General features: G+C 38.6%; 1 protein-coding gene across 3 annotated transcripts in view; it reads right to left on the bottom strand.

The window, feature by feature from the left end:
* Positions 1 to 26,356, bottom strand: part of brsk2a (BR serine/threonine kinase 2a) — a 297,291-nt gene that overhangs the window by 57,824 nt on the left and 213,111 nt on the right. For all 3 annotated transcript variants that reach the window (XM_088340887.1, XM_088340889.1, XM_088340888.1), the window contains exons 5-8: positions 19,479 to 19,595; positions 8,927 to 8,960; positions 6,982 to 7,050; positions 1,714 to 1,860 (exon numbers count right to left, since the gene is read on the bottom strand). In XM_088340887.1, coding sequence (XP_088197013.1) covers positions 1,714 to 1,860; positions 6,982 to 7,050; positions 8,927 to 8,960; positions 19,479 to 19,595 — 367 coding nt within the window. The remainder of the gene's footprint in view (positions 1 to 1,713; positions 1,861 to 6,981; positions 7,051 to 8,926; positions 8,961 to 19,478; positions 19,596 to 26,356) is intronic.

Raw genomic sequence — 26,356 nt, 5'->3', positions numbered from 1 at the left:
GCATTGTGGTTCTTGATTTTCCATGAACTGCAATGATCGATCTTAGCAATTAGCATCATTCTATTTTTTTACAAACTAATTTATGTATCATGTCGTATGGGCTGCACTTGTTCATCTTCCACCCTGATTGGGACAGAGAGGTTGCAGGTTCGATTCCCGTCTCCTCAGTTAAATGTCGAAGAACTCCTAATGCCCCCGATAAGCACGTAGGTGCCTTGCATGGCTGATGCTGCTATCCGTGTGTGAATGGGTAAGTGTAAACTGATTTGGGAGGTCTTTAGTGACTTGAAAAGTGCCATATAAATGCATACCATTCACCATTTATTCTGCCTGCGCTAACATAATCCCTCGACTGCCCGGTTAATTCCCTGCAAAATCTAACGAATGCCCTATCCTCCTCTCAAAACATTTTCTCCTTGGATTTACACAATTCACTTAACTCACCTTTTTTTTTTACTTCAAAACTGTGAATTTTTCTGAACCGTGAGAGATTGTCATGCCTGACAAACACAATGGCCCCAACGCATTTTTCATGCTTAGAGAATGCTAGATTGATTTTGTGTTGCCCTTCACTAGTTAAGGCCAGGTCACCTTGAGGAACCTTTGGTTACTTCAGCAGGTTCACACACGTATCGAGCTCATGGGAAAGAATATGCTACCTGTCCACCTACCCTCCCCTTCCTTAACTCTCTCGTGCAGCAGCGGTCCAAACAGCTCTAGGCATGTTTTGTGACCTCGCAGAAAGTCAAATAGCCGGACTCCATGAAGCACTTTTCCTGTTCTGTTCATGAATCACGGCATCGAGCAGCCAGCCTGACGAACTAAAGGATGACATTGACGTTTGCCGTAAATTCAAAGTGACATACTGTTGGGAGCTATGATCACCTGGCAGCCCAAACATTTTTTCAATTAAAATCCCATGAAAAACTGATTAAAATGATTGGGTGCATTTTGTTCAGCTGTAGAAGTCTAACTTTGTTGGCATCTTCCTCTGTTCAGCCAATCAGACTGCACAGCACAATACACGATGAAAATCCGCCAAGCAGCAAAACTGCAATCAGCTGTGACACAGGAAATGATTACTGTAATGCCTATGGTTGATTGTGACAACAAAAAATGTCTATGAAAGTTATTCTACTAAAAGAGAGACAACACATTAGAACAGCTTACTCCTTTAGTCAGGTTTCTATTTTTTTTTTTTTCACTGCATTCAAACCTCTTGGCACTATTTATCAACCCTGTGTCCCTTTGAACCTTATTAATTATGCTTGGCTGTTCTGTTATACCCAGGGGGCATCAAAAATATTGATTATGATATATCAGTTCTTCTTCCGCATTAAAATTCTCTTCTCACCCGAAAGAAATGTAATCTTAGCATCTTTTATACCAGATTGACTGTCAATGTCAGTGTCCGATGTGAGAAAACAAAACCCATTGAATTGCTCAAATCAGTGTTCACTGATGCAACAGACTGAAAGGGCACCCCGCTGATTGACACGACGCATCAGTTGTGCATTTCTGGATGAGAGCAAGATTTACTGTTTAAAAAACAACAAGGATTTTATGCTAATACCAAAAAAGCAATTAAAAGGCAAGTTTTAAGAGAAAATCCTTATAATTTCCTGTTTTTAGCTCTGCCACAATTTGTAAATAAACATGCCACTGGCAGACATATAGAAGGCTCAAGCAGCGAGGCCTTCTCACTTGACTGACCGTTAGTCGTTTGGAAGCATTCACTTCTATCATGCCCCGCAGGAGGTTTTGACAGTCCGGAGGGATAAAGTGAGGCATGTGGAACACTCCTAACTTGACTTTCTCTAGCAGATTCCTCAGGTTGTCATCATCAAATGGCAACGCTCCCTGTAAAAAGGAAAGAGATGGTATGGGTGGATGCAACAAAAAAATCCACTCGAGTCATTACAAAAAAGTAAAATATGATAGATAACATCTTGGTACTCAAAAATAAAAGTCAGGCATGGAAATGGGGCAGGACTTAAAAAAGTGAGACGGGTGTGGAGGAAAAACTGTTTTTATTTGTGTTCAACGCGCACCCCTAATTTTTGATTGATAATCCTTATAAAATATTGACCATTTCTCAGCTCAAATTAGGCATTGAAAGTTACAAACATTGTTCAATACATGTGGCAATAATTTAAATAAGTTATTGACAACTATGAGCAAAATACCTACATGAAATTGATATTGTATTCATTTAATGTCCTTCAAAGTACGATTAATCATCAGATAGAACAAAGATTTGGTTCCCACATTGTAATTTTTTTTACATTTATTTAAATCTTTCAGGAGGACTATCTGTTATTTTCCAAACTCTTACATTTGTCTCTGGTACTGTAAATAAAAGTGTGCGATAATTAGACAAAATCTAATGCTGATTAAACACAAATCAATACAGTCTTCCTGCCTGTATGAATTACACAGATTTTAATTCAAACGCACCACCTTAAACGCCCAATTCACTCTAGGAAATTTCCCAATACCTCTCCTCCCCACTTCAAAACCTTTTCTCCCCGGATCAATAAAAATTACGTAAGTTACCTAAAAAGTCTGATAGCCCAACTCTACACTTAATTCTGTGCGCGAGTGTGCCTCTTTTTCCGTCTCAACCTATGATTTCTCAAATGAAAAAGAAATCTGGTGGCAACAATGAAAAACAAAACCAAGCTGCAATAACATAGTGCATAACCAATAATTGCCCCATCTTGGCATTTACCTCGTTCATTTAACATTATCAGAGTCATTTATCAGAGCGAGCTGACATCTCACAGATGTTGCTGTGTGATGAATGAGGACCCCCCACGGGTGACGATCGAGGTGGGGAGTGGCGGGGATAAGTGAGAAAAATTAGAGGTTCAAAGGGGTCTGTGGGGTGGCTGAGCAGCAGTGTTGAGCAAAGCAGTGTCTTTGCGCTCAAGCAATTATTTAAGCTTAATGTAGACTATTGTATCCTAGATCAGTGGTCCCTGAACTTTTCTCTACCTCGGACTGGTTTATTGTCTGCCAATATTCTCGCACCCGTGACCGATAATAACTTTAGTGAAATAAAAATAATAAAAATTATATCAATATTAATAACAATAATAAAATGATTAAGCCAAAATACACTGTGTATTTAAATAAACACTTGAGATGTAGATGACATAGGAAAGGCATTCGATTTTATCTCATTATCACACTATTTTTACTCATGGTACCACGTTGGTAAAATATGTGGAGCCATTATTAAAACCATTCATTGTTATAAATACATTGTAAATTATGTTTTGGGATTGTGTTCATGGTTTACGTTATCAATTCTGCCGTTTTAATCATGGCTCCACATATTGGTAGGATGAGTAAAAATTGTGTGATGATGAGAAACAATCGAATACTATTTCCAATGTCATCTACATCCGAGTAGTAAGGATCCGGGGCTCTCACTGTTGTAATCCAGATTTTATACCCTTTGCATTTGATGTTGTGCAAATTTGATCGGCAACATTTTTTGACTGATCAATCATTGCGCAAACACGGTAAAACACAACCATAAAACCTTGTGCATGACTGCAACAAAACTTGAAGTTATTTTGTGGGTAAAAAATGCGTCTTATACATGGTATAGGCGAAAAGTAAGGGGCCGGTCACACAGACATTTACGGCTGAATCACGTCCAGAAATTTCTGCCTTTGAGGCGGACGCTATTGGACGCATTGAGTTCGCCATTCAGACGAGATACAGCGGTGCTTAACACGAGGTCGGAAATTCGCGCGCGAGTGGCAGCGCGAAAAAGATTTGTGCTGCTCAATTCTTCAGAGCGTGGGTACACAGCCTTTCACGAGCGTATTGAGGCTGAACCACGGCCAAAAATTTCTGGCCGTGAAGCAGATGCTGTTGGGCGCTGTAGGACGTTTTGAGACCGCAATATAGACGAGATAGAGCAGTACTTTACTCGCGGTCGGAAATTTTCACGTGGTTGGCCGCGTTCAAAACTTTTGAGCTGCTCAAAAGTTTGAGCACGTGTTAAACCGCGTGCCGCACACGTGGTCAACACGAAGTAATGACGCGGAAATGACGCGGAACGACGTGCTCTGGCCGTGGTTACACATGGGTAGGACGGGAAATTTCAGCGGGTAATCGTGGGTGGAGCATGGTAATAGCATGTTCTGCGCCTGTATCGCGGTGTTATTACGTGAAATTAGCGTGTTACGCGTGTGACAGTCAAACGCCTTTCTCCGCGTATATACAGCGCGATTTGCCGATCACACGTCATTTGTGCTCGTGACGTCAAGGGGGTGAACATGGATCCCCGTCAGCGTAGTTTCTCTTCATTTCGAATAAATCTTTCGGTGCATTCGCAGCAAGGCTATAATTCTGGGACCTTAGCTTGGCCTTTTGGTTGAGAGTAAGAGTCCCGGCTCCTAAGCTCTGTAGCGTATTATGAACTGATCAATAATGGATAATGAATAAAGAAGATAGAACAGTCACCCTTAACCCCTCCCCCCGTCGACGTAGTGATCTCGTCTTAATCCATTTTTAATTCTAGGCATTTCTTTTCAAGATAATAAATAAAAATTATGCCATAGCTTGAAATCTTGATCTTCACGGGACTGTGTCTTGTGCGGTTATGATTGCTACAGCCCAGTGCCGAGATTTGCATCCCCTCGCTAATACAACCACCTTTACCTCGTTTTATCTCACTTTTAGGGAATGTAATGGCGAACATATAACTAAAACCACATCATCTTGCATTTGTTGGAAATGTAATACAACTTAATCCACTCCGTCTTTGTTTTTGTTGTGAACGTTATCCAACAGTAATGCACACCGTATATAAAATCCTCCCCCCCTCGCGTGAACGCGCATTCTGCTGCGCTTCCAACGAAAGCGAACGTATTCTATATAAAACGCTTATTAAAACTATAAAGCGAGCTAATTATAACAATTGGGAGATCCTAGTCTATATAACGCGTTTATTTAAACAATTAAGAGCGATCGTATTCTACAAAATGCGTTTGTTAACGTGGATGAAAAAGTCACGCGAGGGGGTGGGGCGGTGTGGGTGTTGCGTAGGAGTCGGATTTGGGCACAACACCGGCTCGGGAGCTTTTATACCCGTGGTCCACACGAGAAAATGACGCAGAAATGACGCGATGAGGAAGCGGAACAGTCGCCGGCGTCTGTTTTGCGGGCATACCACCGATGAACAGCGGGTTAGCCAATTTTGCGCATTTTCCATCCCGGCAACCACGGGCAAAAAAAACGCAAAATTTTAGCCGTGATTCAGCCGCAAACGGCTGTGTGACCGGGCCCTAAGGCAACTTTGGATTTTTAAAATAAGCCAACTTATTTCTTTCTATGCGGCCCGGTACCAGTACAGAGCCCCGTGGTTGTTGACCACTGTCCTAGATGCTGTTGAAAAAGACACAAATAAAGACAGAATTTGGCTTGGCTGCGGTTAATCAAGAAAGCTAATGCATGCAAGGACAACTGTTGTTACAGGGAAATTCCGATTTCATCAACTGCTTCAGACCTGGACAATTCAAGTGTCCAGAACCTTTTTGGTTATGCACGTTCCTCAGTTCTGTTACATAACACAACATCCTTTCCAGAGTATTCCTGCAAAATTTGTGCAGACTTGACTCTTTTCCTCAAGAATAGCCACCCTCCCCCCATTTGTTGATGTAAAATCAATACGCCGAGTCCAACGGCATCCATCCACACAAACCTTGCAGCGAACAAGTGGCAAGCAACGTGAAAAAAACAAAACAAATGATGGGTGAAAATTTGTTCTGTTAAAACAAAGGGGTAAGTCTTCAAGAGAGCAAAAAGAAAGACAATGCCTTCAGCCAGAATCACACGCTCAGCCACGGTGTTCATTCCGAGCCGTCCTCCAGTATAAATTATTCATGTAGAAGTAGTGCCGAACAACCAAAGCACAGCTGTTGATGAAACAAATCTGTGGGGATGCATGTCTGGGGAAGCATAGATCTAACGTAGCTGGACATAAAGAGGGCCTCCTATTATGGATCCCGAGCAGGCAAAATTAGCTTGAGGGCATTCTGGGAGAATGACAACTACACTGAAACGTTTAAAGGCATTTAAGACACACCAAAGAATGCAAAAATAAAAACGAATCTTAAACGATCATCATATAATAATATGTGTAATTCATACAAAATAAAAAATCCAAGTGATGCCAAAAAAAAAATGCTTTGTCTCAAATGTTTTGTTCCAGGAAAGTGTGCAGTATAAGAATATATGCACACCTCGGTACGGATCTTAATGTTTGCATCCAGACTTGGCCATTTAAGAAGCAGTTTCAAATAGTTCGACCCATGACACAGACTAAAGAACATTTATGTTTTTATCTTATCCAAATGTATTAACACATTTTTTTGTTTATTTACTTGCAAACATATGTATCTATTTATTCAAACATGTATTTTTTGTATTTATTTAAAGGACTATAAGTCGCTGTTTTTTTCCCAGTTTGGGCGTGGGTGCAACTTATACTCGGGTGAGATTTCTATGTAAAATTATTAAGACGCTATTATGTCATTGATTGCTAAATTTGTATTACCCATAGTATATCACTTCACATGTTACTTTCACACTTAACATCAAGAGGCTGATTTCAACCTTCTACCACCCAAGTTTAGGGAATTGTTTACCGGTAAAAGTGACACAGATGATGAACATGTTATTGTTTTTATTGATTTGGGGTGAAGCTGATATTTCGGTGAGCATGTACTTCATGCTAAAGTTATCAGAATAACTCGATATGTTACGTCATTACTGACATATATAAGCGTGTCGAATATATGCATGTACATGTAACATTTGAATACCGTGTTCTCAATTTCATCAGGGTCATCAGGGCACCACTTATTTAACAATTAATAAAAACATAGCTATCCTTTTCACTAATGTCAAAAGTATGCTTTATGTGAATACCTTCAGCAAGAAATGAACAGGGTAACTCACCACTAATAGAGCAAAAAGAATGACGCCACAGCTCCAGACGTCCGCTTTCCTCCCATCGTACTTCTCTCCCTGAGGACGAGAGCTTTAGTGTTAGCATTCGTAAAACAAGAACAAGGCTTGCAGAGGAAAATCTTGTAAAGAAATGATGTACGGCAAAGAAAAGCCAAACAATAACAAACAGGGAGATATTATTCACATTGGTTATTCGTTGTTTTTACTCTGGTAACCGAATGCAATAGCTCTGCATGATGCAGTTTTTAAGAGTCAACTTTGTGTTAAAAACTTGAATGTTGTGTTGATAGATTAACATTTGCATCACCAAAGACAACAAACCTTTTATGGAGGCTTTATATTGGTACTGTCAAATATTTTTTACATTTAATTTGTTTTGAACAATTTCCCTTCAACAAGTCTTCTGTTCTTGGCTCCAATCGTGCCAACCTGACAATAACAACATAATTGCTGCTGGCATTTTGATTTTGGCCCTATTCATGACAGTCCTGAGCATACGGTGTCACGGTATGGTATGATGGGAGCATGGCAGGGGACAGTAAAACCATGCAGAGAGTCATCAACACAGTCCAGAAAATAATTGGCTGCTTTCTGCCCTGCTCCAACCTGCTGCCCTCTGATAGAAGCTATAGCCCTTAAAACAAGGACTAAGAGGCTCAGAGACAGTTTCTTCCTCAGAGCCATCACATCCCTGAACAAGCGTACAAGCCTGTGAAAAATATGTATGTTCCCTTTGTATACAAATTTGGGTATTCAAATCTTATTTGAAAACATATTTGAATGTTGTTGTTAAATGTTATTGCAATATCTTTAATTTCACTAATGTTCCCATGCACTTACAACTTAGGCCAGTCTCCAAGCACCTTGTGCAGGGTTCATCCACCCTTTCATGGCTAAAATCAAGCACTTTCTAAGGCCTTGCAAAGCCATTTTTTAATCTCCCCAGGACCACTAAAAGAAGAAATCCGGTGTGAATCATGTGTTTTGAAGATCCACGAATATGTGATTTTTAATCTTGCGTGTGCGTTTATCAAGAAATATCCTTTTTAGATTTTGAGTAAATTGTGAAAATATTTTTGGATCTGAACCATACCTTTGTAAATATTGTACAGACAAATGTCTCCCCATATAGGTGTTGGGGAAACTAATGGTAATATGTAGCTTACATTTCCAGTTGCAGGAAGTTCCTCCAAATAAAATTTGCCACTAAGTAATGCTACCTTAGTTTGTTGCACGGCCAATTATAAATGCCCATAGTTGATGTGTAAACCTTGCACTAATACACGGGCAATGATGACGCTTTATAGGACGGCAAATTAATCATGAGAAAGAAAGAAATGCAAAGACAAAGCAAAGCCACGAGAGAGCAGTGTCAGCATGTTTTTTAAGCAGACTTGTTGAAAAAAATGGTAACAATTTGAAGCATTTACAAGCACTTCAACCAAGTTCAAACATTCTTTTGATCCTTAAAAACACAACATTAAAACTCAAGCATTTTCAACAATTTCAAGGACCCGTACGAACCCTGCAATTCTTGCCAGAACAACAGATTATGACTTGAAAAATAATATAGAATAGAAAACTAAATATATTGGGATACACTAATAGGTAGGAACCCTGCTTGTAAATAGGTTTGCCTATTTATCCTGACATTTTTCATATTCTTTTCTTATATACGTTTTTATTACGTGTTTATTCTGAAGTGCCATGTCTAGTGTCATTGAAAACAATGTTATTGTTTACTATTGTTATCAACGGCAAAGGCATGTCTAATTCTAGTACGTGGCAATAAAACTGCTGTTTATCCATTCAGTTTGCTGTCCAAAATATACATTGATTTATGGTGTGCAGGGTTTCGAAATGAGTATACATAAGTCCAATCAGTGAGAAATGGAATGGGAAAATATTGCTAGTACAAGGTTCGTTGACTTACCCTGATGACCTCTGGACATGCGTAGTGTGGAGAGCTGTTGGGGTAACAGAAAAAGTCCAAATCAGCAAAGTCACAGAAAAACCCTAAACAATTATTTGCTGTCATACAGCATCAAGACTTGGTATTATGAAGTCACGACTTACTAAAACAGCCCTCACATAATGATTGAGGGTAGAACAATTTGCGCAGGCAGTGAAATTCTCTAGTGATTCAGAACACGGATTAAGATGTGCTATAGGGAGTTTTGGACCCTCTAAACTTCTCTTTAGCAACGGCATCAACTCACAGCGGCTGCTGAGAAGAGCCACTAATCTTTACGGTACTTGCATGTGCTAACAGTAAAGCGAATTGTGAGGTTGACACGTTAATATAATGGTCAGATTTATTGCGGTGCCTTGCAGGGGATTCTCTGTGGGTAAGTAAAGTGGCTACCGAGTCACTGGCATCGTCAAAATTTGATCGGGCACATCATGCAGAAATTAAGTCCAGGATACCCTGAAGGCAACAGAACATCATAATGTGAATAGAAGAGCGTTGTTTTTTTTTTATGTATCGCTTCACTATATTAAAAACCTTATTTTCGGGCTATGTAACGCAAAAATCCCAAATTGGCCAGAAATTGTAAAGTGTGTCTTTAATGCAGAAGAAATTGGAAATGTGTTACCACATTTGTGATATTACTGATGAGTCAATACATTTTATTGCTGACCACAATTGCAGAATAATGCCGGCAGAATAAAAACGGATGGCAATGGTGAGAGAACTGTATCCTGATCAAAAGGCCACTAGGGACATGGATGGTTGTTTATAATTGCATCGGGAATCCGACCCAAATAGTGGCGGGTAGATCTTCTGATACTATCCATGTGGTCTGACTTCAGTGCCCACCATACCACCCTAATAACAAGCTACAACACAAACGAGAAAAAATCCACTTCTCAAATGTATTGAATGAAAAGATTCTGCAGTTTAAAGCAGAGATGGTACATTCATTCAACTTAAAAAAAAGACTTGCAAAACCAAAATTCACTAAATTTTCTTTAAAATAGCCACCTACTAAGAAAAATTAAAAACATCAATAAAGCTTGTAAATAAACAAAAAACACAATTTTAAATATTATCTCATTGTGTATAAAATAAAGATTAATATACTGGTAAAAAGCTAAAAATATAGTATTTTAAAACCATTTATTGTACCTCCTTGAAGAGCTTCAATGGAAGACACTCTTATTTTGACCCGAATGTTGTTGTCAGTGTTTTGCACTTTTTCTTCCCCTTATTTTTAACTTTCTTGGGACCCATTATTATGGGCGGAAAAAGGAAAAACAACTTACAAAATCACAATAAAATTAGATCGTGTCCCTCTGAAACACAGTTGGGACATTGCCAAATGACTGAACAGGAAGAAGAGATCAAGCAGAAGATTATCACCTCTATTGTTATTGAGTTTAACCAACCAATTTTTTTTTGGTTTTGTTTTCATTATTTTCTTAAGGCAATGGCACACGACCCTAGTGAAAACTGGTCCGCAACCAACTTTTGGGTCCCGACACACCAGTTGAAAAAACTGTACTAGACCACCCTAAATTAAAAATTAAATGATTATGATTTAGGTTTTATCTCATTACTACACTATTTTAGTCGTATGAACGATCAGGAACAAAGTGGTTAAAGAAACGGTATAAAATGTTGCTTCACTTTTTCTCTACTCAAACTAAGCATTCTAAGTGACAGACGTTTTGAATATGTGTTGCCATATGTTTATTTATATCTTTCAAGACGACCGAATTACCCACCACAATGGTTTTCTCATTGTTCAGTTCAGAGCAACCAAATTATTTCCAAAAATGCCTTTATTTTCTTATATTTAGTAAAGAATCTAGTTTCTTTCATAAACTCTTTGTGAGTTGCCAATACAATACTATATTGTGGTGCTCCCTAACCTTTTCCAGACTGGTTTAATGTCTAATATTATTTTTGCTGCTGGGGACGAAAACTATTTGGCACCGTGACTGAAAATAATGTGACGATGAGATAAAACCTAATGTCCCTTATGTATCATCAATATCCCTTGCGGTTTAGTAGATATGATCAGGTGCTTCAAGCCTCGGTCAGGGTTTGATTCCGGTTGCATTCAATGTCATGCAATTGTGATAAGTGATATATTCCGACTGATCAATCAATGAACAAATATGGTCCTTTTAATTGTTCGTGCCAGCCTTTACAATGGTTTTAATTCCATGTGCCTTATAGTTGGGTGCGCTTTAACTTCTATTTTCTTCCTTTCCTTATTGTCCCCTTATAAATCAAGGGTCGGCTCCCATTCACATTCGTACGGCTGTTCACAGTAAATCATCCCACGATATTTCTACCCAACCAATGTGTCGCAACACCTGACGTAGGGAGTCGTTAGGTGACCAACCCCCCTGAATTCCAACCACATCGGGTACCAATGTTGTAAGTCTTGAAAAGACCAACCTTTGGGGGTGCAGTTTACAAGTGGAAAAATAACGTACATTAGAAATCTTCCAAGGACAAAAAAAGAAAACCTTCTTCAGAGCTCACTTCCTCCAGGCTCATTTGATAGCAATAATGAGAGATGTTGTGTACAAACACAGCTCCTGTTATCTGGCCTGTTTGCACGCGTGCCGTGTGTTTACTCATGTATAGCGAGCCTGATGCTCCCACTCTATGCCAAATATTAGTCTATTACACGACTCATCATCGTGTCAATACCAAAGTTTACACACGAGTCCAAACAAATTTACAAATTAATTGCATTTTTATCTATGCTGAGTCACCCGAGTACAAATAGAAGTCCCCCTCATGGAGAGACTCAATTGTTGTACTGTTATACTGGTATAATAAATATAGGTCAAATTAGAAAATTTACAATTAAAACATAATATTTCACACATTTCAACTTATTATCATCACTGCCAAATAGGCCCATGAAATTAAAACAGATCTTTGATTTTTGGACTACCACGTCTATTCTCAAACAAGCACGCAAAGTGCGCCAGAAAAGATGGAATCCATTGCTCGGGTCCTGCACAAAATAAAATAATTTTTTTTTTTTAAAATTCAAATAAATAAAAAATGAAAAATAAAAAAAGATGGGTTGATAATTTAAGAAAAAAAAAATCTGCAAGAAAGAAACCTGAACCTGACGTTTTAGGCCCGACCTGACTGCTTGGGTGGGCCCGGGCCGTAATTAAGATCTTAGCTCTACCTGTTGCTATTAACGATTGTAATTTTGCTTTTGCTGGCTGATGTTGCAGTTGTGACAGTAATATTCCACTTTATTCTACACATTGGGATGCTTTTTTTCTTTTAGCTTGCATATCTTTTTACATAGATCAACCTTCTCCTTTTATCTGCAGTGAATTTTAATATTGCCGTTAGATTGTAAACATATGTGACAGGACCGATATTTCCAAATAGTGTGGTCACATAATCCCAAGCACGTGATCAACACAATTTAAGGCCCCTAATAAAATGGCGTTTCGTATGCAGGGGAAAGCTCTGTCTGACAATCGTCCTGATCATTAAGGGTGAAGGGATTTACAGACAATATAAAAAAAACAGTGAATCAAATAAACTCTATACTATCATTTTGGATGGATTGTAGATGCTTGGGTTAAGGTGTCTGCTGGCACTTTCGTCGAGCTTCGTAAAGGCTGGCATTTCCGAGGAGCCGCACGACACAGAGAGTGACTAAAAGTGGCGTGCGTTGTTTGAGGTGTCCTTATAAAAAATGTTGAAAATGTCTCTATTAAGTAATGATTAACAAAGCACAAATGAGTTCACAGAGCCATTAGCTTATATCCTAACACGACTATCTGCTTTTACTGTATCTTATTTCAGTGAAGCTGTAAGGAGCAAAATATATCAGGTAGGAGGAACGAGGGGAAGGTGGGGGTCCTGGAAAGTAATACTCGTCCATACTTTTTTATATTTGTAAGTATTGTATGCATGTATATACCGGATCCATATCGCCCTAGTGGGAGGTGGCTGGAATCAAGAATACACTCACATTCTTGACTCTCTCTGGGAGATTAATACAGAGACGGGGATTCCCAGCACCTCAACCGAACCGATTTGTCGCAACCTCTGTAGTTGGGAGTCATTAAGAGACCAAACCCCCCAATGCTGAGCACCAATCAGGGAGTCTTGTGGCGGGCGCCCTAACCAGAGGGCCACCGAGCTGGTTGTTTTTGTTAGGGTAGTATGAAATTAGTGAAAGTAAGAAAAGAACTGTTTGAAGTACAGGCCAAACGCCAACTCAAACCCCGGAAAGATTAAAAAGCATTTAATAGAGCACATTTGATGGAAACTTATTCAGTTCAGAAACAGAGAATGAGGACTGCGATGGGTTTGATTGACAATGATTACAAGTAAAAAAAAAAAGTTGTGCTTCCACTCTACAGTTCTCGTTTAATCCCTGTGTTTTACCATAACCACGCCTATTGATAATTAAAAGAAAATGTTAGTATTATGTCATCTATACTTAAATAAAGCGGAACCAGACTCAGTTTTTATCCCACTCGATTTGTACGCAAATTGTATTCTTGTATGTGTGTGATGATGATGTTGAGGTTATAAGGTAAACATAGTAGCAGACAACCTGTGAACATTGAAGTGGGTTTGCGTTGATTGTATATAAAGCGCATGCCCGATTAGCAAGAGGACCATGTGTGTGTGTTAAATAAAGCACAACAACACACAACAGACTGTGGCTTTTTTAATGCACCGTATGGTTGTGAAAACAGGCTATTAACAGCAAACAGCACTGGTATTTAATTTAAAAGTGTGTCAGTAATGAAACAGCATGCAACATGTATGTTACATAAAGTGGCTCACAGTTATTATAAGGAGGGAGTATCAGATAAAGGATAATAATAAAAATACAAGTTTACCAATTAGTATTTACAAAATTTAAGTTAAGAAATACAAACTTTTTTTATAGATTTGTTTGGAGATTACTTACTTTAGGAAAAATGTTTTTGTACCAGGCTTCATAAACCTTTGTAACGGCTACATTTAGAAAAAAAATAAAAATAATAAAAATCTCTTGAAGGACTTTTCTATAGACAGACAATTTTCCATTTGTTTAAGTACGATTGGGGGCCAATGAATCCTCAAAGGACAATGCCGTACAAACTAATGCCAGCTGCAGTTAAACATGAGGGCAAAAAAAGAAATGGCAAAGTGAATCTACCAAATTCAAACATTTTCAAGCATTTCAACTACCCATAAGAACCCTGCAGTACTTCTTAGAACAGCAGATATGACTTGAAATATGAAAATGAGAAAACAAAATATAGTCAAATACACAAAAAGGTATTTTTTTAATTTAAGAAATCGAAAATTATAAATTGAGTTACAAATTGAATTGAAAAAGTATGGGTGACTACTCATGTTTATCATTTTACCTAACCTTCACAGTTTGCAAGGACAGTCTCTAAAAAAATAAGACTGGAGAAATAAGAGGGAGATATTCCTGGTGAAAGCGATGTGAAATGTGAAAAATTGTTTCAATGTAAAACTAATCTGTTTAGTGAAAGACATTTACATATTAAGGTAATCGAGCATGTTCTTTGGAGGGAAAAAAACATCAACAGTACTTAGCTGGTGAAGTTGATATATGCAAGTTTGTTTTCCTCATGAAAGTCCGCCGCTTCTTGATGCCTAAATTTCGATTTCCATCCATCATTAATTGCAATCAAACAAACATCAAGCTGTGATGAACTTACAGCCCTGCCTGTGCAGATTGAATGCATTGATGCATATACGATTGCAATGGCTGAGTGGCTCTGCCCATCAATATCGCCTTACGTGTGTATTAATACAGCTGCTTGGGGACTCTCATCCACAAATTTATGGTACACATGTCAAACTGAAGGCTTGCGGGCCAGATTTGATTTTCTGCAGCCAGTGAAATGATCTTGATTATTTTTTTATCATTTTTGGGGCTAATTATAGCACTTAATTTTATTGTATTTAAATCAAATTACACTGCCTAGCAAACGTATTGCAAAAAATAAAAGTTGTGGAAAAGCGGTAATAGGATACATTTGGGAATATTTACACATCTCCCGGTGGACTGTAGGAGCTTTAATATAAATATGGAGAGAACATAAAACCACTGTAAATCTACCAAGACATGGCCGTACCTCTAAACTTTCAGCCCAAACAAGGACAAAACTAATCAAAGAAGCAACCAAAAAGCCCATGATCACATTGGATGACCTGCAGGCTTACACAGCTGAGGTGGGACTATATGTGCATAAGTAAACATCCTGAAAATACCATCCCCACTGTCAAGCACAGTGGTGGCAGCATCATGCTCTGCGGTTGCTTTTATTCAGCAGGGATTGGGAAGCTCGTTAGAGTTGATTAGAAGATGGTTGGAGCCAAATACAAGGTGATTCTGGCAAAAAAAGACCTGTTAGAGTCCTGAGAATGGGGCAAGGTTCACCTTCCAAAGAGACAACAACGCTTAAGAAAAACCAAACTCTACAATTGAATGGTTTAGAACTAACAAGGTAAAAGTGTCAAATTCATAAAGTTTAAGTCCATACTTAAATTCTATTGAGCATTTTTTTGTAAGATTAGAAAAATGCTGTGCACAGATGATCACTATCAAACCTTAAGGAACTTGAGATAGTTTGTAAGGAAGAATGGGGAAATATTTTTGTATCAAGATGTTCAAAACTTCTAAAGACATACCCAAAAAGACTTGTGTTGTTGCTGCAAAAGTAGGTTGTGTAATGTGTAATTCCAAAAGAGGTCAATATTTTTGCTAAACCTACTTTTCAGTTTATTTTTAGTAGAATATAAAATATACAAATACATTTGGTTTCACTTCACAATTATGTCTCTCGTGTGGAGTTTTTTCTTTAAGATTGATGCCTGACATATGGCAGTATGTCAAAAATGTATTTGAGCACCAATATTTTTGCATCAGCACTGTATATCTGAAAAAAAATAGACCAAATAAATGTCATTAAGGAAAACATCTCGTGCCTGCACTTGGATAAGACACACTCACAGCTCTGTGGGCAATCTATAACAAGAGAAAAGATACATGTGACAATCCACAGACAGATGGTGTTGAAACGTCAAAAGTGCATCAAACACCCTTTAAATGTAACTGTGAAAATACAAAAGTTTGCCTCGGTTTGACTTACAGAAGTTTGAAAACTGTGGTGACGCATATTTCTCTTTTTGCATCATGCATGAGTCACAAAAGAATAAGCAAAAATGGAACTCTGCAACGCGAGTTCCACTGTCTAGGTGGAGAGATTACAATACATTACAATTGTATAATAATAATAAAGATCATTCATTAGACTGCAATTATGTGTTCTGTCTTTTTATTTGTAGATCTACAGTTGTCATTGTGTTTTCATTGTATATTTTATATCCTACTGTTTTATTATAGATAAATAAATGTTTCTACTTTGAGGGTATTGGCTATCGCAGGACGTTTTTCAAATAAAATGACCACGAAACGACAATGGACAACAAAGCATTCTGTATTTGATCTATTATTACATTAGTAACCAAAAAAATTTTTTATCTGGATTAACCAGTATTGAACCAAATTGTGACCTATGACGAGTGATACAAATGGAAAGAAATGTTCTCTGTTAGTAGAAAAAAAGTGTAAACCGAGAAAACATAGTACGTACCACGCAAGTGTTTTGCTTGTTGCGCGTGTTTTAGAGCCTCTAAACTGAGCAACACAATCCGGGTAGAATTGGGGTGGAGATTAGGCCTGATGCCGCAGGGCTCCAATGTTTGTTCTCACTTTGAGGCAACCACAGAGGGAATATTTTTCCTCACCATTACAAAATTACAGTTTGTAATGCAATCATATTGTCCTGTTACACCCATGAAGTCATTCAATTTTTTATTTCATTTGCATTTTGTGGCAGAAATGTTCAAAATACTAGAATCAATGATTAATAAAAATAAATTAAAAAAGGATCATTGGAGAGCCTGGTTTAATTACAGTAAAATCAGACTATAAGCCGCGACCTTTTTCCCGAGCTTAGTTGTAAAACTCAACCACTTCAATTGGAAGACAATCTGATTACCTGCATTTGGATAATAAATTAGCAATTGGAAATTATATGTTATATATTCAGTTTGTGAAGATAACAGAAAGGTTTTGATTGTCCCATTTTGGTTGTACTGTGTATAACGATATTTTCCCGCTATGACAAATACCAGAGGACAACATAATATTGTTTTGTAATATATGTTTTTCCCTACAAATATATTTCCACACAATTGATATTACGTGAAGATTAAATCACACCATGGAATCGAATTTTTGATCAAGTAAATCACAAGCTTTCGGTAGAAAATGTAATTTAACGCTCAATTTAAATAAGATATTAAAGGAGCCGTACTTAATTTGGAATTTTGTTACTCGCTGCCGACATTACCTGGCTTGTGTCATTATTGCAGCCTCAGTCAGCTAATTCATGTTGCGCGTGCAAGTACGTGCATTGCTTAGAAGAGCATGAATATTATTTTTTTCATACATCTTTCTTTGGGTTTGGGATGGTGTTTGGATTTACAAGAAGCTGGCTTTTTCTTATGTTCACCATTTTCATGCTACACTGACAAATAAAAATAAAAACCTGCGAGGACAAGCATCATGTCACTCTCCAGCATTCACCCTTAGCCCTCATTCCTCAAAACTACTGTGTTCTGCCCCGAACAGCTCTAACAAAAGTGAAATAAAAGCAGGTAGGTGCAGTGGAAAATAACTCCCATGGGCATTTTTAACAAATAATTATGAGACAAAATGTTCAACTTTCAACTTTTAAGGACACTTCAAACGATGCACCCCACCTTTGAGGTGGGTTACTTAAACAACTGAAAACGATTATTGTGATCAAGTATTTTACCCCCGTATAACTATTAAGAAAGTTTATTTTGTAGTTGAGTATTTGTGAAGACCTTAGAAAGCTTAACTGGACAGCTTACAATTTAATAATGATCTACAATATACAAAAAGTCGTCAGGTCGAAGCAAGATCCGTGCTACATAATGCTGCAGCAGCCGGTAATACCAATACGCTACGACTGTCTCTTCTCTTTTTATTTGACACAATTATAAAGCATTATCACTACTACATGGATTATACAATGTGAAGTTGTGTCATTGAACGAAACTGGCCACCGTACATTTTTCACATTGATTTTGTGTTGATTTTAAATTGACGTCATTACCGTTCCTTTGTGGAATATATCACAGAGGTAATTCAGTGTTATTTTGGGAGGTTCATGAGCCTACGCACGACACTACACTTTAGGGTTCAAGAAAAAGTGTTCGGAGTTGCCTCATTTTGAAAGTGACTTTTCCACTTGATTGAAGCCATTGTGAAATTGATGGCCCCAGCATGGTCATGACTAGCGCATCATAAAACCCTCAAGTGATGTGAGTAGAAAATAATGCGTGGCCCTGGCCACAGCCAAGGCACATTCCTTGAAATCAAGCATCTGGTCCGTCCAAAAGCAAGAGCTCAAGCACGCATCAACCACAGAGGCTCGGGGACGGCACATGACGGATAGTTCCAGACATTTGTGATATGTCCTTCAGACAAAGGTAAGATCGGGCCTAAAAAGTCTCCACTTCTTTATACTCCTGAAAAATCCAAGTCCGTTTTTTGTTTTGTTTTTCATTTTAAACTGTTTTTACAATTTCATAACACATAGTTTATGGTAGAATTGCCATATATTGAAAGTATGGGTTGCTCTCCAAAAAATACAAAAATGATCACCCATAACACACGTTCTGACTCTTTCATGGACAAAATAACAAAAAACTGCAGGGGGCCTGTATGACACTTGGTCAATAAAGAGTTAGGGCCATCCATCATTTTGACGGGTTGAAAATTGGGCCAATAACCACGGGAGTAGCTCGGTGAAAAGGTACCTAAAAAGACCAAATGCACAAAATGTGTAGTGTTCCTCCCCACAACTATGAAGCTATACTATAAAATATTCCACGTGTCAGGGGAGAAATTTAGTCTCAAATTTGAACAATTTGGCTTATATCCTCGAGAGCCGAGATATCATTGAAAGAAAACATCACTTCCGACATGGCAAATCCCGAAACACAGCATGAGGAGTAGTTGATTGTAGTGAACAGCGATTGCATACAGCTCATTTCTGCTTGAAGCAATTGGAACTTTGCTTACCCTGTCTCTAGGGGCTTTGTGACTGTTTTGTCTGAATTGCGTGCTTCGAGGCTGTCTTCAAAATGCATTCTCAGAAAATAATCAGAATGTACCGATGCAATTTATATAGCTTTTATGCAAAAAAACATGTACTATTTTTTCACATTTCCCATGTTTTAGAGTTTGGGTATACCTTTAAGAGTCTAGTTCTGCACTTTAAGAGAGCGTCAGACCGACCCGAACATACTGATTGACATTTTAGGGCCGGCCCGATATTCATATCAGGCTCAGGCTTGAGATCTTACCTCTACTTCTGACCAACTTTGAGCATGCTTGAGAAGATTTGCTCACCCGCAGCTTGTTTCCAAAAGACTGTCTCCGACCTGTAGAGAGGCCATGCCGAAATCTGCTATCCTGATGTTATTCTTTTCATCTAGCAACAGGTTCTCCGGCTTCAGATCCCTGTGGCTGAAACAGAACAGGCAGACAAATGTAGCGCTTAATGAGACATGAACAGCATTCACACGTGTTCTACAAACGAAGCAAAGGTGAAGGCGTGAACTTGTTCCATCAAACACCTGAGGGTTGTGTCCGTTCTTGCAACTCAGCACCTTTTCCTCTTAAGAACATGGACCCCTGCTTGCTGCATCACCTCCTCCTTTCATCTTACTCATGCAGAAAGCAAACGGCTCCCACCCCGATGCTGAAACTACGTGGCGTGACAGCCCCCTATTGCGGCTCTTTCTTCTTCCATTTCCCTTGCCTCTCCTCCATTAATCCCGGTCCTCTCATCTTGCAGACAGCCACCAGCAAACTGGCTGAGTAAAGTGCACCAAGGGGAGCCCACCGTGGAGGTGGGGTTCATTAGCTGTCATTTATTATCATAAAACGCAGCGAGGGGGGGAAATCTAATACCTTGCTATAGAGAAAGGAAAATTGTGGATGGCTATTTAAAGACTACATCAATTGTAGGGCTGGCTTTGTGAATAGCTCAATAAAGTGATCTCACGACAGTGACGTGCAGTCAGGAGAGGCAGGTGAGACTGCGCCTTAACTGTTATCATAGAAATATAAAAACAAAAATATGATAAATTGTTAGATTTCTTTCTTTCTTATTTGACTTTTTTTCAAAATATCTGAATTTTCAAATTACATTAGAAAAAAATATCAACACAATAGTATGTAACATTTTACTATGTAAAGTGTATGTACATGCAGTGTGAGGAACACAAATCCCCTGCCTCATGGCAGGGGGCGATGATCAGACCAGGGATTCTAATTTGGAGCATAACTCTGCCCCTAAGAATAGATTACATGATATTATTAGCAACATAACAGTAGGTCTAACCATTCAAGATAATGTTCTCACTGCTTGAAATCTATTTTCATAATAGATGATTACCCATCTATTAACGCTTTTATTAAAAAGGAGCAGTATTTTTCTGTGCTGAACGTCTGCAGATGCGGAGTGAGGCACGCAATCCTCTTGCTTTGTGGCAAAGGGTGATAGTGAGAACAAGGATTCTGATTTGGCGCATACCGCAGCCCCTAACAAAAGAATAAATGATAGTATTAGCAAGCTGCCAGCTAGTCAAGCCATCCCATATTTCGTTTCTTGTTGCATTAACTTTTTTTTTATAATGGAGGATTTTCTATCTATTAGTAGTTATATTCAAAAGGAGCACGACATAAACTGTATTTATAAGGTAAGACAATTTAAAAAAATGTATTGTAGAATGTATAAAGTATATTACCAGCTCAGTGGCCTTGGGAGTATGGCGCCCGCCCCGAGACTGGGAGGTTGTGGTTCAACCGAGTCATACCTAAGACTTAAACATTGGTACCCGTTGCCACCCTGCTTGGCGTTCAGCATTAGGGGTTGGAATTGGGGGGTTTGGTCACCTAATGACTCCCAACACCTCAGTTGGGTTGAGCGAGGGGGCTAGGAATCCCCTCCTCTGTATCAATCTCCCAAAAAGAGTCAGAAATGGCTCTAGCCACCTCCCACTAGGGGGATATGGCTGTGGTATATATATATATATATATATATATATATATATATATATATATAATAAAGTATATTGGTTTCTTGTTCTGCCAATTAAATGATGAATAAGATGTAACATAATGATCTAATTTTGTAATTCTGACTGCCTCACCAGACTGGCACCTCACCACATGTCACTGTCTCATTAGCACAGGGGAGATAAATTCAGTTTACAAGAAGAAAAAAGGTCCTGATCATCAAAAAACAAACAAGAAAATACTCATTGAAAACATAAATTTTGTATCAATACACGGGACAAGTTTTTAAAAGATACAACTAACTACCGTATTTTCCGCACTATAAGGCGCACCTAAAAGTCTTAATTTTTTTCAAAAGCTGACCATGCGCCTTATAATACAGTGCGCCTAATATATGGCTCATTATTAAATTGGAAGGTCTCGCAACTTACGCAACAGCCGCCGACTCGATTTTCCCCCGAACGTGGAGAAGTCCGCGGTGTATGCTGGGATTTATATACCGGCGTTTCATTGCCTAACCAATGTGTCAATCATCATTTGAATCGATCGCTATTGGCTAAAGTTATTCGGAGCCTCGGATAGGCTAGAGGGCCGAAACAAACCCTGCAATTGGCCGAAAAAGATGTGTCAATCATCATTTGAATTGATCGCTATTGGCTAAAGTTATTCGGAGCCTCGGATAGGCTAGAAAGCCGAAACAAACCCTGCAATTGGCCGAAAAAGATGTGTCAATCATCATTTGAATCGATCGCTATTGGCTAAAGTTATTCGGAGCCTAGGATAGGCTAGAGGGCCGAAACAAACCCTGCAATTGGCCTAAAAAGATGTGTCAATCATCATTTGAATCGATCGCTATTGGCTGAAGTTATTCGGAGCCTCGGATAGGCTAGAGGCCCAAAACAAACCCTGCAATTGGGCGAAAAAGATGACTGAATAACAAGCTTGCTAAACTACACCATAAAGAAACATGTTTCATTAGTCTGTATTTATACATATTTTACTCTCCTGGATTTACTTCACTAACGATTTACTAGACCATGGTTGCGTATCATTATTGAACGTGAGAACTTAGGTGAGCTATGCGGCTTTATATTTTCCCGGTATCTTGTTTTAGAACGATCTTGATGTTGCTGTGATGAGTTGAGTGAATTAAACTCAATTCCAAGTGTTTGTTGTCATATGCACAGTAAAGTTGCGAGCGAAAAAGAAAATAGAAACTAAGGAATGGTTGGCATTTCTTGAATCCCAAGACTTTAACCTTCCGATTGATATTTGAAATGACGCATTTGAGTGACATCGTACAGACACCGCATTCGCACGTGTCTACGACAAGTATTTGCTTCTTTGCAAGCTTTGGGAATGTTAAGGGTGTAATCAGTTTGACTGAATCATCTGACTGTTTTGTCGATGTTCCCATTGTAGCGCCTTATAACCCGGTGCGCCTTATCTATGGAAGATATAGGACCAAAAACTATTTTTTTGGGGGTGCGCCCTATAACCTGGTGCGCCCTATAGTGCGGAAAATACGGTAGGTTAGACTGGTCACCAGAAAGTAGTCCGTATCCGACCCTAATAAGCTCCCCGCAAATATAAAACTTTTACCAAGGAGTTTTTGCACTGAGAGAGAAACTAGCTGGAATTTATCGGACTCTCACAAAGTAGGGCCTACGCCACTTGAAATTAATGATATAAGAGGGGGAACATCTGTGCACGTTTGCCTTTGGACATAGCATCACCACAAAAGACATTTAAGCTAATATGGCATCAGCTGCTGTACAGCTTGTTTCCCATCCGGGGGGATTAGCTGTCAGGTGGTTTAGCGTCACTCTATTGGCGCTTTCACACTGCATCCCGTGTAAATTGTCTCTTTGGGCAATTTGGTCGCAGCAGAATTCAATAATGATAGAAAATGCACCGAGTGAGGGGCCAGGGATTTCAGCTAGGCCTTTGAAGCAGTCGGGGAAACACTGTAATGAACTGGAATAAAAAATAAAATAAAAAAAATGTGATGTATATGAAATTATACACTTATTTTAAATGTAAATTATTATTTTAAGTTAAAAAAACGTACACCTAAGGCATCTACAGCCAGTTTAAAACATCATTTTTTGTAGAACTACATCATGATTGTTATTACTTACATCTCCTAAAGCATTTATCATAAAACGACTGTGCTTCACGGCTTTAACTTTTAATAGCTTCACTCATTTTATATCCCAAAAGGCTGGTCAAAGTTCTGCGGTGTTTACATCAACTAGCTCATGAATTTCTAAGTACTCTCTGAGCATCAGTCCAAGATACAAACAAGCACAGTAAATTTGGATCTCAAAGATCCATAAAGTCTGCAATATTTAGTACTGTATGTTATTACAGCAAAAAAATAGCAACCACAATAAGTGACCCCAAACTCACAACAAAGCACACATTTAATTTTAGGGAATTTTAAAATAAGAATCAATATCACAAGAGACATCAAATTATTGTTGTCTTTAATACAATAATGTGATTATGTGCCCTCCTTATTAGATGTTTACGTGTTGGACAAATATGCTGTTGAAGCTCAATGCAAAACTCTTTATGATTACTGTACTCAAATACCAGAATTTTTTTGGGCTATTCCAAAAGAAACCCATCACAGAGACAATATAACAGAGCAGTGTCAGTAGTAAAGTGAACTAGGTGTTGTAATATTGAAATGTTTCAGTGTATATATAGGTATCTTTTATGGCCATTCCATTTATAACAGTCTCATTAGTTTAATCATCACATAAATATTTTATTCATGTTAATAATTTCAAGAATTTAGTGGTATGTAATGCACCTTATGATTGTCCATGTATTAGAAAGCAGTTATCTACTTCTTGTTTTAGTCACTTGATGTCTCAATGTATCTATTCATCATTATACAGTCTCTACAGTGTTATAAGCGGTGTTCTAATTTATTGCTGTGGGAAAGCCCCAAGTCTTGCATCTAGTCTTATCAGACCACCTACAGAATGAATTTTGGACAGCTAGGATATGGGGAAATTTTCACGGATTTATGTTTCGTTTTTGTCATAGCCTGCCATGCTCCACCACTCAGGTATATAAATGATTGTCAGCCATTCTGAAAGCTGTTCTGTACTCACAAGCCCAGAGTATTCTGTGCATGTTTTTATTGTAATAAAACAGCCAAAAGAACTGCTTCACGCCAGTTCTTGTTATATGTGTTGTCATTCGCAACCAGGATGTTTAACGGCATGCAAAATATGAAAAGTCCTCCAACTCAAAAGCTATAAATATAAAAATACTACTGCTGTTTAACTTTGCTGGATGCATTCAAAAGCAGTGAGTGATAACATTTAAGTGTATTTTAAGATGCTGCCAAGCATGGTCATCTATGGCTTGGTTCACACTGCAGGGAAATTGGATTGGTTTGCACAGACAGGACCTGTATTCGATCTGTTGAAATGTGCTTTAACAGAACATATCTGCTTTTCTCAAGCCAGACCCTTTTATAAGTGGTCCTAAATCCGAAAGGTATCCGATATTTTAAATGTGTCTGCTGTCTGAACAGTCAAGGTGCATTCATGAGACTCACACGTCATCAATACGCGGCAGACGTTACTGTTTTGCCTCCAACCATTTTGTTATAACTCACGGAACAGCCAACATCACATCGCGGATTTACAACATGTCGCTTGATTCAATTATAAAAGCGATAGTATCTTCTTTTGGTAGTTTACAATATTTACATTCAAATGAAATGATCTGCATTTATATAGCGCTTTTTAAGTCAATGAAGACTTCCTAAAGCGCTTTACAATATGCTTCACATTTCCTAATAGCGGGCGTGCAGCCATGTAAGGCGCAAACCTGCTTATTGGGGGCATTAGGGGTTCAATGTCTTACCCAAGGACACTTCGTCATGTAACACGGAGGAGCCGGGATTCGAAATGCGATCTCTTGATCCCAAGACGAGCGCTCTACCTCCTGAGCCCCTGCTGCCCCACATACAGTTTAATGGGGGATACCAAGGTTTTGGACTTAGTTAATACTTGGGGGATAACGCTCTGCTGTTAACATTTATGAGTGCTTCCCAAAAAATTAGTGCATTGCTTGTGACATTACGTATCCTCTTGTGCGTGTGTGTCACAGTTGTGGCAAATTCCCATGGAAAAAACCATGTCACGTACATGTCACGTTTAGATGGTAATGTGAAATATCTCACAAAAAAATTGGATTTCACCCCAAAAATCAGAATTCAACAATAAGCTCTGAGGTGCGGACGTAGCCCGCAGTCACTCCACCTGAACATCACTGTTGTGAGACGACTATATTGAGCTATTCAAAATGCCAGCCCAACATTATAAGAAGTTGCCAGAAGATCTGCTTGTCACATAGTGCTTGTAATCCAAGCCAAACAACAAACATTTTATCGTCTGCAATCATGTACATAGAAACACCATGTTGATTTGTCCTCTAATAGAAAGACTTTTTAGCCTAAAAGAGCTAATTTACTAAACATTCCTACCATATGTAAAACTGAATTGTGCATTTCAAATGTGTTGGTTTGGGAGCTCTGTGCACATTCAGTAAGATAAAAACACTTGAAGCACACTTTAATAAATCAGAAACATGACTCCAAACACATTTCAACAGATCGAATACAGGTCCTGTCTGTGCAAACCAATCCAAGCATGTCAACCCCTGCATTTACCAGCTGGCGTCGTCGCTGATGTCATGCTCTTTCCGGACATTTTCAACATCTTACCTAGTGTTTACTATTCTGTGTACAGTAATGCTAATTGTAATTCACCCTGTTCAATCCTGGAAGGGGGATTACCACATGTGAGGTCCTTTCTCAAGGTTTCTCTTTTCTCCTCACACTGAGGTTTTTGAGTTTTTCCTTGCCCGCATGCTGGTTTGCTAGTTTAAGATCAGGTAATTGTGTAATTTTGTAACTGTAATCCTGTGCAGTCCTTTGAGACATTTTTGTGATTAAGGGCTATATAAATAAATTTGACTTGACTTGACTTGACTTTGGAGTCATGATTCTGATTTATTTTTTATATGAGGTATAGTAGGTTCCTTTGACCTGATTATAAGGGCGCTTCTGAAATTACATTCTTAGACAGTGCAGGTATGCGTGACAAATCTGCTGTGTGTATTAGCAACATTTTCTCAAGAGCGGGATACGGTCAGTAAAGACAGAGAAACAAGTT

This window comes from Urocampus carinirostris, chromosome 7, assembly GCF_059441175.1.
Source record: "Urocampus carinirostris isolate Australia breed hairy pipefish chromosome 7, RoL_Ucar_1.0, whole genome shotgun sequence".
Lineage (NCBI taxonomy): Eukaryota > Metazoa > Chordata > Actinopteri > Syngnathiformes > Syngnathidae > Urocampus > Urocampus carinirostris.
The sequence above is the reverse complement of the archived record's forward strand: the minus strand, read 5'-3'. Positions and strand labels throughout refer to the sequence as shown.